The 13,660-nt window shown below is 44.8% G+C and overlaps 1 protein-coding gene across 3 annotated transcripts in view; it reads left to right on the top strand.

The window, feature by feature from the left end:
• Positions 1-2,475: 2,475 nt before the first annotated feature.
• Positions 2,476-13,660, top strand: part of TEKT1 (tektin 1) — a 29,077-nt gene continuing 17,892 nt past the window's right edge. For 2 of the 3 annotated variants that reach the window (XM_082605017.1, XM_082605015.1), the window contains exons 1-6: positions 2,476-3,014; positions 4,537-4,743; positions 8,050-8,215; positions 10,341-10,469; positions 11,021-11,164; positions 13,290-13,512. In XM_082605017.1, coding sequence (XP_082461143.1) covers positions 4,554-4,743; positions 8,050-8,215; positions 10,341-10,469; positions 11,021-11,164; positions 13,290-13,512 — 852 coding nt within the window. In that variant the 5' untranslated portion in view covers positions 2,476-3,014; positions 4,537-4,553. Of the gene's footprint in view, positions 3,015-3,167; positions 3,240-4,536; positions 4,744-8,049; positions 8,216-10,340; positions 10,470-11,020; positions 11,165-13,289; positions 13,513-13,660 lie in introns of those variants that run through there. The other variant, XM_082605016.1, reaches the window with a different exon arrangement.

A 13,660-nucleotide genomic window follows, 5' to 3' on the forward strand; every position in this document is an offset into this window, starting at 1 on the left:
CCATTATACTGAGGTTTCTTTTCTTTATGGTTCCTCTATTTATTATGGTCATTATCTTCCTCTTTCTGGATTTTTCACTTTTGCTCTCATCTTTTTTTTTTCCCAAAAGAGTGTAAATTCAACTTTTAGAGCTGTCCAAATATATCTTTATTTTGCTCTTATACATGAGGTGTTTTGACTGGTTATAGAATTTCAGATTTAAAATCATTTCCTCTAGAATTTTTTTTTTTTTTTTTTTTTTTCGATACGCGGGCCTCTCACTGCTGTGGCCTCTCCCGTTGCGGAGCGCAGGCTCAGCGGCCATGGCTCACGGGCCCAGCCGCTCCGCGGTATGTGGGATCTTCCCGGACCGGGGCACGAACCCGCGTCCCCTGCATCAGCAGGCGGACTCTCAACCACTGCGCCACCAGGGAAGCCCTCCTCTAGAATTTTGAAGACGTTATTCTAGCATCATTTCTAGCAACCCGTGTTATAGACAAAAAGCTGTATACCTATTCATTCCTTTCTTCCTTACTCTTTGAATAAAGAAATTGCACCAGAATAGAATGTATATACATACAGAATAGATGCACATATAATGTGTATGTATGTGTGTGTGAGAGAGAGAGAAATAATTATTTCAGGTGGGTCTTTCAATCTAAAGACTTGAGTCTTAAATTCTGTATGGCATCACTTACATGTAGAATCTAAAATATACAACAAACTAGTGAATATAGCAAAAAGGAAACAGACTCACAGATACAGAGAACTAACTAGTGGTTACCAGTGGGGAGGGGGTGCAATATAGGGGTGGAGGAGTGGAAGGCACAAACTATTCGATGTAAAATGGGCTCAAGGATGTGTTGCACAACAGAGGGAATATAGCCAATATTTTGTAACAACAAAATGTAGATGGAAGGTAACCTTTCAAAATTGTGTAAATTTTTAATTAATTAAGGTAAATAAATAAAGACTTGAGTCTTTAACTCAAGGACATTTTCTCTCTCTCTTTCCTTCATCTTCTCTTCTCTATTTTTCCCCCTCTGGAAGTTCCACTTGACAAATATTAAATCTCCTGAGTCTATCCTCTCGGGCTTAATTTTCCTCCTGTATTTTCCATCTCCCAGTGGACACAGTGACCTGGAGTGTTTTGCTGAAGGCCTCTTTCCCACACCTGCACTCAGAGTTGCCCACTCAGGCCTCTCACCCAGTAGGAGGCGGGCTGGGGAAACAGAACTACAACACCTTTGCAGGAAACAACGCAGTTTGGGAAACGCAGTTTTATTCCAACCAACAAAAATCTCAAAACCACTTAAAATTTCAATGCACTTTGCCTGAGTATTCCTACTTTGAATATAAGCTTTGGTTGTACACTTCTTAATTTAGCAAATTCTAAGCTTTGCGCTGCATATCTGCTTTACATTCTAATATTATTCTCTACCCATATACTGATGCCAGATACACACTGAGTTATTATTGATAATAAGCTGTTCGATACTTCCTCTATTGGATTCCTTCCTTTGCTGGCCTGTGTGGGTGCAAAATAAGATTTTACTTTTGAAAATATTTTCAAATACTTGCAATTACACGTAAACTCCAGAATAAATAGTTGCAGAGTGCTTTTTTTTTTTTTTTTTTAAGTATATCAAGAGATGCAACAGCATCCAAGTTTAGGCCTTTCAGAGGGCAAAACCAGCAGAAGAGAGTCCAGCTGGCTGGACTCAACTACAAGCATTAGTTCTTCGGTGAGGGTCTCAAGGTTTTTCTATCTCTCTCCATGCCGTGGGGAAGGGGGAGAGGCTTAAATTTGTATACGGATGCAAAATACAATGGTGACCTATGATCATAATTCATATGGCTAATTTCATGTACTTTGGCCAACTGTATCATGTTCCCAACAGGTCCAAGAAATTTCCCCTTCTGTAACCTGAGGTGCGGGGACGCCAGGGTTGGGGCCTCCAAAGGTAACCACAGGAGTCATTCAGGGTTGGCTTGCTCCATCAGGACGCCGCCCCTTCTTCTCGCCTAAGTAGGAGAGGACGCCCACCAGCGAGCACCTCCCCTGAGGCCCAGCTGCCCCGCACGCTCAGGTGCCAGACCACCTTCTTCAACTGTCCTTGGAATGCAGTGCTGGGGCTGGGACTCCGGCCCATTCCCGCCGGCTCGCCTTCCCTGAGTGGGAAATCCGGGCTCCACGCCCTGAGTACCCATTGGTAGCCAAAACTGGCGACTCTCCCAGTGTGCGGGTGGCGGCCGAGGCCACTTCACTCCTTAAATAGCCCCTTCTCTGAGGGATGGGGAATATGAATATGCAACACGAGCTCCTCCAGACACCACTGGACAGGCGGCCTGTTTAATATTCATGACGCCTCGCGGGCCCTCAGGACGCTAACAAAGGAATCGCGAGACGTTAGGGGGGCGGGCTCCACGAGCTAAAGCCTCCTCTGATTGGTTGTTCTTAGAGGGAGGTTGCCTTCGATTGTGGGGTGTGAAAGGTGGAGCTGCAAGTTTGGCATAGGGCGGGAGATTTGAATACCCATTTTCTGTGTTCCAGGCTGTGCGGAAGTGCTTTTTTTTTTTTTTTTTTTTAACCAGCACTACAACCATAAAGAACATATTCCGAGCACTGTACTCTTAGTTTGGGAGCTCCAATCCACTCATTTTCCAGATGGAGAAACTACTCCTGACTCCTACACCTGGGTTCGGCCACCGCCCCCGGCCGGAAGCTGAGGGGCGGGCCCAGGATGCGAGACCCGACCCCTCCTCCTACCTCCTCCTATTAATTCCTCGCGGCCGGGGCAACCCTAGGAATCTCTCGCGGCTAACTCCATGCAGCGCCGGGCTTGTGGCTTAGTGGTCCCGGGACGGCCTGCGGCTGCGAGGACCTGAAGGCATCGTCCAGCCCAACATCGCTGTACACCTGGGGAGTCCGAGACCCAGTGAGAGCAGTGCGGCCCGAGGTGGCCCAGCCCGCAGCAGGACCAAGGCCAGTCGCAGGTCTCCTGACTCCCAGCTTGGTGTCCCGCGTCTTCGTGGTAGGTTGAGATGGCCGAGCATCTGGCCTGAGCGCTCCCAGGCCACATCCCCTTGTCCCCGGCGCTGGGGGAAAACACAGAACTCGCGCCTGCACAGAGCCTTCTGGGGAAAAAGCAGCTTCGCGGCAGACCCCGCCCCTTTTGCCCTGGTGACGCGTCTCCGGTTGCCATGGAGACTGCGCTGTTTACAGCCCAGTTCTGCAAGAACCCGGAGCTCCGGTTGGGGTAAGGAGGCTCCCATCCCGAAGTTGTGTAGTAGTTTTTTGTGGCGCTGAGGGTAAGCCCCGGCCCCACACCACCAACCCTTAACTGCAGCACACAGACCTACCCAATGCCTTGTGCCCATTGGTATCAGCCCGAATTTAGGTTTAACTTCGACCTCAGCCCTAATTTAGATTTCTCTGGGAGCTACTCAGACTTATCCAGAAATCTTGGGTTAAGTTTTGAGCCCCACACTCACACTTGGCCGAAGCCATAGGAGGGACTGGATTAGGAGACCCCATGTTGTCAGAGGGAGCCGGGTGGCCTGGGGCTCAGCCTGGTCAAGATTTGACTCTGGGTCGCTCCTTGTATGTTTGAAGGACTTCAGAGATCCAGAAGCCTTTAAGAGCAGGCGGTCAGATCTATATTTTGGGTGAGGATGTTGGTGGGGGCAGTTTTTAGCCCTGTCTGAGGACGGCAGTTCTCACAGAGCTGTGTGCAGATGCGATGCGGAAATGTTGGTCTTTCTGCTGCTGCTGGTCTCTGCCTGCTGCCTCCTCATGTGTCCCTCTTCTTGTTCTCTCCTTTTCTTTGTCCTGGGAAGGTGTTGTTTCTTTCATCTGCTGAACAGGCTCAATACCCAGTTGTCAGTTTACAGATGTCACAGTTGTTCTTTATTTTTTTTAAGAAAACATGTCTGGGTTCATCTGTTTGGCAATACCTACTAAAACTGAACACTGCCTTATGACCCAGCAATCCTAATGCATTATAAAAGTGCACGCATATGTTCAGCAAAAAACACATTGTCTCTAAATGAGAATATTCATAGCATTCTCATAATAGCACCAAACTGGAAACCCAAATATCCATAAACAGTAGAAGAGAGAGACAAATTTTGGTATAATCATACAATGGTATGCTACACAGGAATGAGAATGAACAAACTACAAGTATGTGAACAATACTGATAACTCTTAGAAGCATAATGCTGAGCAAAAAGAAGTCAGATATAAAAGAGTACCTAGTGATTCCATTTATATTAAGTTCAAAAATACCAAAACTAATTTATAGTGTTAAAAGTTGGAATAGTGGTTACTGTTGGGGGGAGGGGGTGAAGAATAGTGATCAGAAAGAGACGTGAGGTGCTGGTAATGCTTATTTCTTGATCTGGGTGCTGGCTGTACAGAGGTTTTCATTTTGTGTACAGATTATGATTTATGTACCTTTTGGTATGAATGTCACACTTTTATAAAAACTGACATTAAAAAAAGGACAACTTGCTTTCAATGAATCTAAAAAAAAAAATTCTGCTTTTGATCAGGACTTTAGAAACCTCAAATGGCCAGACTACTACAACATCCACCCAAGTTCTTGCCCTCAGAGTGGCACATTGCTAACAAGAACCAATACCACAGAGCAGAGGCCCAAAGGTCCCGGTCCGAACGCCTGGTGGCAGAAAGCCAGAGGCTTGTGAATGAAATTGAAAAGACCACAAGAAAATCTCAAAGCGATGTGAACAAGAAACTAGGTAAGATAACACATTTGGTATATTTGTGAACATGTTTGGATGATACTCTTGAGGTATGGCGATACTGTCATTTGCATTTCACGTTCAGGAATGGCAACGTATTATCTTGAAATATTAGGGAGAAACGTGTATTCTCTGGGCTCTGTATTTAAGTTCACTGCCCTAAGGTAGAGACATGGTAACCCAGTCTGATTTTCAGCTATTCATCAGCCATTCTTTTACTGATTCGATACATATCTGTTGAGCGTCTAAGAGCATCTATGGACTAAGCCCTGGGAATATCACAGAAGATGATCAGAGCCTCAGTTTTTGAGGGGCTTCTGGATTGAGGAGGAGAAAGATAGAAAAATGAATAATCAAAATATAACTAGATAGGAGCTGGGGGAAGGGGTACAGAAGTGAGGGTGGAGTCTGCCCTGGAGAATTGGGAAAGACCTCCTAGAGAGGAACATTTTAGCTGAGTCTTAAAGAAAGAGTAATACTCTCTTGACAATCTCATTCCTACGAACACAATGTAAAAGGTGGTGCCCTTAAATAAGCAAAACAAGAATAAAAATAAGATGAAACAAACAAAAACCCCAAATGCCAAAAAGTGATAAACCAGAGGTCACAAACTCAACAGTCTATCAGAGTTGGGCAGGTAACATAAGGGTTTGAATAAGACTCCTAAGACAATAGGGAGTGGTGGGGACTGAGGGTGCCTGGAGAACATCTGCTCCATCAAGTTCAACCCATTTTTTCCCAAGAAAGAATATGGGCCCAGTGTTGCCGAGTTCCCTGATTTTTTTTTTTATTTTATATATTTTTAGAAAATCTGGAAAGCTGGAATTTTACCCACTTTTTATTTTATTTTATTTTATTTATTATTATTTTTTTTTTTCTCTGTATGCGGGCCTCTCACTGTTGTGGCCTCTCCTGTTGCGGAGCACAGGCTCCGGACGCGCAGGCTCAGCGGCCATGGCTCACGGGCCCAGCCGCTCCGCGGCATATGGGATCTTCCCAGACCGGGGCACAAACCTGCGCTCCCTGCATCGGCAGGCGGATTCTCAACCACTGCGCCACCAGGGAAGCCCTACCCACTTTTTAAATGCTAGCAATTGATTTGATATATTTATAACACTGGGCAGGATGAAAAAACACATCTATAAACAAAACCTAGTCTAATATTTATAACACTGGGCAGGATGAACAAACACATCTATAAACAAAACCTGGTCTAAGGGCTGCTAGTTTTCAACCTCCAATGAACCAAAACTTCATTCAGGCCTGCAGGGTTAAATGTTAGGCTTCTCCTGATGGGTTGATGCTTACTCCTGATACCAGCCTATAGGTAGGCCTGATCACACTAGACAATAAAGCATGCTGGTTGACAAGCCGTGCCCCTGCAGACAGAGCTCCCAGTTAGTATTTTAGCATTTTATTCTCAAATATGACCAGATGAGGATCACCAAATATGTGAGGGAAGGTTCTAAAATGGCAAACACTGAAACAAACAAAACTAAAGAAAGTACACAGAGCAAAAGAAAAAATAACACTATAAGATCCTCAGGGAATTTAGAAAAGACATTGCATCTATGGAACAAGAAGACTCTTAAAAAAGAGAACATTCAGAGAAAAGAAAGTGTTCTTGGAAATTAAAATATGAGAGCAAAATATTTTTTAAGTCAAAAGAAGGGTTGAAAGATAGAGTTGAAGTATCTCCAGAAAGTAGAAAAAAAAGACAAAGAGATAGATAGAAAATAAGAGAGAAAAGACAAGAAAATTGGAGGATCCATCTGGGAGGCTCAATACCTATAGGAGTTCCAAACCCTCCTACACTGTTGGCAGCAATGTAAACTGGTGCAGCCACTATGGAGAACAGTATGGAAGTTCCTCAAAAAACTAAAAATAGAACTACCATATGATCCAGCAATCCCACTCTTGAGGATATATCTGGAGAAAACCATAATCTGAAAGGATATATGCATCCCAATGTTCATTGCAGCACTATTTACAATAGCCAGGACATGGAAGCAACCTAAATGTCCATTGACAGATGAATGGATAAAGGAAATGTGGTACATATATACAATGGAATATTACTCAGCCATAAAAAAGAATGAAATAATGCCATTTGCAGCAACATGGGTGGACCTAGAGATTGTCATATTGAGTGAAGTAAGTCAGACACAGAAAGACAAATTATCATATAATATCACTTATATGTGGAATCTAACACATGAACTTAGTTACAAAACAGAAGTAGAGTCACAGATGTAGAAAACAAACTTATGGTTACCAGGGGATAAGGGGGGGGGAGGGATAAATTGGGAGATTGGAACTGACATATACACACTACTTTATATAAAATAGATAACTAATAAGAACCTGCTGTGTAGCACAGGGAACTCTACTCACTACTCTGTAATGGCCTATATGGGAAAAGAATCTAAAAAAAGAATGAATATATGTATATGTATAACTGATTCACTTTGCTGTACACCTGAAACTAACACAACATTGTAAATCAACTAGACTCCAATAAAAAAAATTTTTTAAGTTGTATAAGAAAGTAAATTTATCATAGTAGCATGATATCATGGTTTGGGTATAAATAATATTTACATACCTACAATAATATAAACAAACATTAAATTATTATTTAACATGGTGACACAGCTATATTGGGAAGATTGAAAGATCAGAAGTGTGTTGTATAAGTCGTATAAGAGCAAACTCTTATCTTTCATCATAGGAAATCAATAGGTAATCTTAAAACTGATAATGAATAAATAGCAATGTAAGCAAATGCCAGAAGAAATACTAAAAGTGTTTAAAAAGCGGTTGCTTCCAGAAAGTGGGAGTGGGTAGGGATGGGTCTGAGAATTGTAATACTTGTAAAACTATTTGACTTTTCAAACAATATATATTTGTGTCTTTGACAAAATTAAAAGTTATTAAAAACAGTGGGCTTTGAAGAATTAGAGTCAAGAGTGTAGAATGGTCTTTGGATTAATTTGATGTTGAATGTAAGAAGAAATATATTCTTATTTCCTTCCTCCCCTCCCTCCCTCCCTCCCTCCCTCCTTCCCTCCTCCCTCCCTCCCCCCTCCCTCCTTCCCTCCCTCCCTCCCTTCCTTCCTTCCTTCCTTCCTTCCTTCCTTCTTCCTAATAAACTCAGAGATGTAAAGATGCCCCAAGTAGCACAACTCTAAGAAGAAAAGAAAGTATCTCGGGTAGGTTTACAATAGTCTTCAAGTTTCTAATCTAAGAGTTGGTTACATTGGAAATAGATTAATCCTGGTGTGACTTCTCTGTGTGCTTCAGAGCAGAGGCTTGAGGAAGTCAGGTTCTGGAAGAAGGAGTTAGATGACAAACTTGAGCAGCTGGTGCATGCGACCGAAAATCTACTCATCTATCAGACCAGATTGGGGAAAGCCCTGGAGAGCTTTAAAGAGCCCTTGCACATCACTGAGAAGTGTCTGGAATACAGGTAGGAGGAAAGGTTCCTCTAATGAATCATCTGTTGTAAGAAATGGATTGCAAAGAGGTAAAAGCTGACTGTGCTAGGTGATGGGTTAGAATGAGGCAAATGAGCATGTGTTCTTTTAGAGCCTGAAATTAGCTCGGCATGCCCAGGGTGCTGGGCAGTGGAAGGAGCACTGGACTTGGCTCATGTCAAAACTCTGCTCTTGACTAACTTAAATATAAGTTAGGACTGGGTTTGTCAGTGGGTAATCAGAAAAGGGCAAAATAACATTGAACTTAGATAATTTCTTTCTCTCTCACATTTAAGGAGTCTGGAGATAGTTCAGGGTTGGCATGGTGTGCCACAGTGTCAGGCTTCCAGGCCTTTCCTATCGTGTTGCTCCACTATCTTGTTGCTCCATGTGCGTGGCTTTTACTCCCAAGGTTACCTTGTGATTCACGATGGCAGCTGGAGCTCCAGCCATTATGTCTACATGCCAACAAGTCAGAATAATAAGGGTTTGGCATTCACCATTTCTACTTGTATCCCGTTGACCAGAGCTTAGTCACATGGCCACACCAATAGAAACTGGGTGATGGTGGTCTTTATTTTGGGCAGGCAGAGCAGATACAGTTACTAGAGGACAAGTCTGCTCCTATACACAGAGCCACATGGAAGCACTTTGTAATCCAGAGAGCGCTGTGCAAACATACCTTTTTACTATAATTTCCCTCCTATAAGTCCTATGAGTAGGATGATCCTTTTTGCTCTGGGGTGATGCTGATTTGCAGACCTGATGCCTGTCACAGCCCTAGGTGGAGCACTCTTCTGCCAGCAGAGCCCCCTGCAATCGAGTGCGTCCTCCATACTGGCTATTGAGCGAACCCTCCCAAATGCAGATCTTTCCAGGCCACTCCATGCTTAAAATCCTTTCATTACAATGCTTTGCCCTAGTACCTTCAAAATAAAGTTCAAACTTCTTAGCTTCAAAAACAAGGTCCATCATGGTTGGGGCCCCAGTGACCCCTCCAGGGCCATATCTCATCCCCAACAGTGGGATGTACTTAGGGGTGCTGAGCTGCTTGCAGTTTCCCAAATGCACTGTGACTCTGTCCATACTCTTCCTCCTTCCCAGAAAACCCTGTTACCTCAGTGAGCTTAGCCAGGACCCCCTCTGCAGCAACCAGGCAGCAACCTCCCAGCCAGATTTAGAGAGTTTGTGAGGCAAAGGGAAGTAGCAGGTGATCAAAGAGGCCAACATCCATTGGCTCAAGTCTACACCTAAGGGTAACTAGGATGTAGAGGACATACATGGATTGAGTACATGCTCCTCTGTGGAAGGTACAGTGCTCTCTGCTTTCTTATCTCCTTTGTCCCTTGCCACAACCCTAGGAAGTACTAATAGTTATCCCCATTTCACAGATGAGGAAACCAAGGCACAGATAAGTTATCCAGCGTGCCTGAGGTCACACAGCTGGTGAGTGGAGACTTCCTCCCTAGCACTGTCATGCAGGTGGAAAAGAATAAGCTATCAGACAGTGACTGATCAATTTTGGGAGTAAGTGGTTAAAAACATGAGTGATGCCCAGTTAGTTCTGTGGCAGGGGGTGAGTTACGTAATCTCTCTGAAACTCAGTTTCCTCACCTGTACTTGAGAGGGTACGTGAGAAGGAATATCCGCATGAAAATCTCAGCACAATGCTTGTCTCATAGTAAGTGCTCAGTGGTGGGGGTACTATTAATTTTGGCATCATTATGACTATTACTATTGTTACTATAAAGCATCTTTTTGGATCCAATCCTTGTCAGAGGACTAGGATCAAGGAAGGAAACATATGTCTTTAAAATTCTAAGTCAGAAGACAGTGTTTCCAATAAACAGGTAAAAAGTAAAAGGCTTCAGAACCGATGGCCAAATTGAGGCCAAAAAGTCCAGCTGGCATTTTTCAGACCAAGTAACCAGTCACCGATTAATTTTTCCTCATTACATTTTGGATATTTTGAAGTCGCAGAGACACCAACTAATGTACATCCCCCATCACATCCTCCAGATGGATTTGGTCCAATTGTCCAGACAGTTTTAAACGTCAGCAGATTTTGAGTTGCCTTCCTCCGCGCGTGGGATGACCATCCACCTCTCTCTCGGTCAGGGAGAAGCGAGTTGGCATCGACTTGGTCCACGATGAGGTAGAGCGGGAGCTGATCAAGGAGGCTGAGCTCATCCGGAGGGCGATGGCCCTGCTGACCCACACCCTGGAGGAGACGTCCGAGCAGATCAGGTATGGCCATGCGGGGCCTGCCCTCACATCTCCATTGGGCGTTATCTAGAAAAGGTGGTGCCCACCAAGGCCGTGCTCCATGGCCCAGAAAGAATGGGATTTAATACCCTACAAGCACTTTCCATGCCCCAAGGTGGCCCGGGAACACTCAGAATGAGACCAAGACAACCTCTCATGCGTGACAGTCACCCTCTGGTGGCGGGTTGGGGTGCGGCCAGATTTCACCCGATTGTAAACTGGAGGACACTGGAGCTGACCTCTCACAAACAGGATGCCACAGTGGTGACATCAGAAAATGTCACATTTGGAGGGAAGATCTTGAAGTCCTGGCTTGGATATGTTAATGTGTCACCAAGTGTCTAATGGTGTGTGTGTGTGTGTGTGTGTGTGTGTGTGTGTGTGTGTGTGTGTGTTGGGGGGATGGGAAGGTGGGAGGAAGTGTCGCCATATTGCACTAGACTGTCTTCATTTTCCATGGTCTCCCAAGAACCTGGTATAGGTGCCACCTAGGCATTCCAGAGGGAGAAACCCAGTTTACCTTCTCCCTTCAGGCTGAACCGCTCTGCCAAGTACAGTCTTGAAAAGGACTTGAGGGACAAGTTTACAGCCCTGACCATTGATGATATCTGCTTCTCACTCAACAACAACTCGCCAAACATCAAATATTCTGAGAACGTCGTGAGGGTTGAACCAAAGTGAGTGGGTCCCTGCTGGCCTCGCCCTGCTGGCCTCCTCCCTGCTGTGTGTCATCCTAGTGCTTCTCAGAGAGGCAGGCAGGACCTAGCACATCATCTGAATGCAGGCTGAGAGCTGGGAAGAGGCAGGCTTGGGGCAAAGGCGGGCGCTGAGCAGTGAGTACCCTGACACAGGACCCAGGGGCGCCTCGGTCCTCCGGGTTGCCCCCACTTTAAGAAAGTCTGACATAAAGAAAATTTTGGCGGGGGGGCCATACCGTGCAGCATGCGGGATCTTAGTTCCCCGACCAGAGTTTGAACCCACGCCCCCTGCAGTGGAAGCGCAGAGTCTTAACCACTGGACCACCAGGGAAGTCCCTGATATAAAATCTTTAAACCTTTCAAATTTATTCATTTACCTATTTACATTTTTAACAAGTAAAGGAATTTAAAAATGTAGAAAGGGCAAGTTAATAATTTCCCCATATCTACTCCTTTCTATCATTACACCCCCTGAGATAACCAGTGTTATCTGTATATTCTTACAAACATATGTATACACTCACCTACACAAATAAATTTTGTTTCTTTACAAAAATGGGATTGTACCATGTACCTTTTCTGTAACATCTAACTTACATTTTTCAAGTAACATTACATCACAGACCTAACTCATTCTAATTTTTAAAACGTTCTTTTTGAAGTAAAACATACATATAGAAAACTGCACAGGAGTTCCCTGGTGGTCCAGTGGTTAGGACTTGGCACTTTCACTGCCGGGGCCCGGGTTCAGTCCCTGGTTGGGGAACTAAGATCCCACAAGCCATGTGGTGCAGCCAAAAAAGAAAGAAAGAAAAGAAAAATGCACAAATAATAGTAAACGGTTTAATGAATTATTATTTTAGTTATCTTTTGCTGTATAACAAGTTACCCCAAAACTTAGCAGCTTAGAAACAATAAACGTGTGTTACCTCCCAGCTTCTGTGGGTCAGGAGCACAGGCATGGCTCAGCTGGGCGCCTCTGGATCACATCTTACGAGGTTGTAGTCAAGGGGTCTGCTGGGGCTGCAGTCTCATCTGAAGGCACAACTGTGGGGGGACCCACTTCTGATCTGGCTCGTGTGGTTATGACAGGCCTTGCCACCCGAGCTGCTCCACAGAGCTGTCCCAGGATGTGGCAGCTGGCTTCTCCCACAGCGAGTGATCCAAAAGGAAGCAAGAGAGAGAGGGCAGCTGAGACAGAAGCCACAATTTTCTTTCAACCTAATCCTAGAAATAACCTCTCATTATGTCTATTCAGGAGAGATGAGTCAATGAGTTCATCACACAACTCAAGGGGAGGGGCCTATACAGAGGTGTGAACACCAGGAGACACAGGGGGTCATTGGGGACCATCTCAGAGGCTGCCTCTAGTCACACAGCAAACAATCTCCATGTAACCATCAACCAGGCCAAGAAATAAAACATTACCACCAACACCAAAACCTCCACCCTGTCCCCTCTTGATGAATACCTCCTCTCTCCTCCCCAAAGAGAACCACATTCCTTATTTCTAATAGGTTTGTTGTGCTTACTTTTGCATTTATTAAATAGCATCATGTATCTCGTGTGTCCCTTTCCTTCCAGCCAACATTATTTTGAGATTCCTCAAGTGTTATATAAAGCAGTTCCTTGTCAAACTAGCAATTTATTCATTTCTTTATAGCATTCCAGTATGGACTCATGTTCTCCTATTTTATTCAGTGTGTTATAATCTGTTACTATTATAATTTACTTTGATACTTAAATTGTCTCTACCTATGTGATCTTGACGAAGTTACTCCATCTTTCTGAGCCTCAGTTTTCCTCATCTGTCAAATGGGGGTATGAAAGTTAGCTCACTAGGCCATCGTGAGGATTAAGTGAGAGGATGTCTGTAAAGTGCTAGCCCAGAGCCTGGCACAGAGTAAGTAGGTTTCCCCAAAGTGACAGTTATTGCCACTGACAGACCGCCATTCGCTCTGCCTAGAGACGGGGAAATGTTCTAGGTGCTTCTGATGGTGGAGGGAGGCTTAACTTCCTGTGGGTTTCCAGTAGCTTGTCCTACCCCCATACCCACACACCCAGCCCAAACATGCTATGAATGAATGCATGGGTCCTGTTTCAGCTCTGTGAGTCTGGAAGACTGGTTGGACTTCTCCAACACCAACGTGGAGAAGGCTGACAAGCAGAGGAACAACTCTCTGACGCTGAAGGCCCTCGTGGACCGAATCTTGTCCCAGACGGCCAACGACCTAAGCAGGCAATGTGACGTGGTGGACACCGCATTCAAGAATGGGCTGAAGGAGACCAAGGATGCCAGGGACAAGCTGGCTGCTCATCTGGCCAAGGTGAGCTCCCTGGGGGGGCCATGGAAGAGCACCTTCAGAAGGTTTTACCCTGTAAACCTAGAATGGCCTTCAGGGCTTGTGATCCTGTGTACTAAGGAGTAGAGGTCACTCAGCTCTCTCCATCTTAGCAGCAGGCTTTGGGCTTTGG

Source organism: Mesoplodon mirus (assembly GCF_964341445.2).
Source record: "Mesoplodon mirus genome assembly, chromosome: 18".
NCBI lineage: Eukaryota > Metazoa > Chordata > Mammalia > Artiodactyla > Ziphiidae > Mesoplodon > Mesoplodon mirus.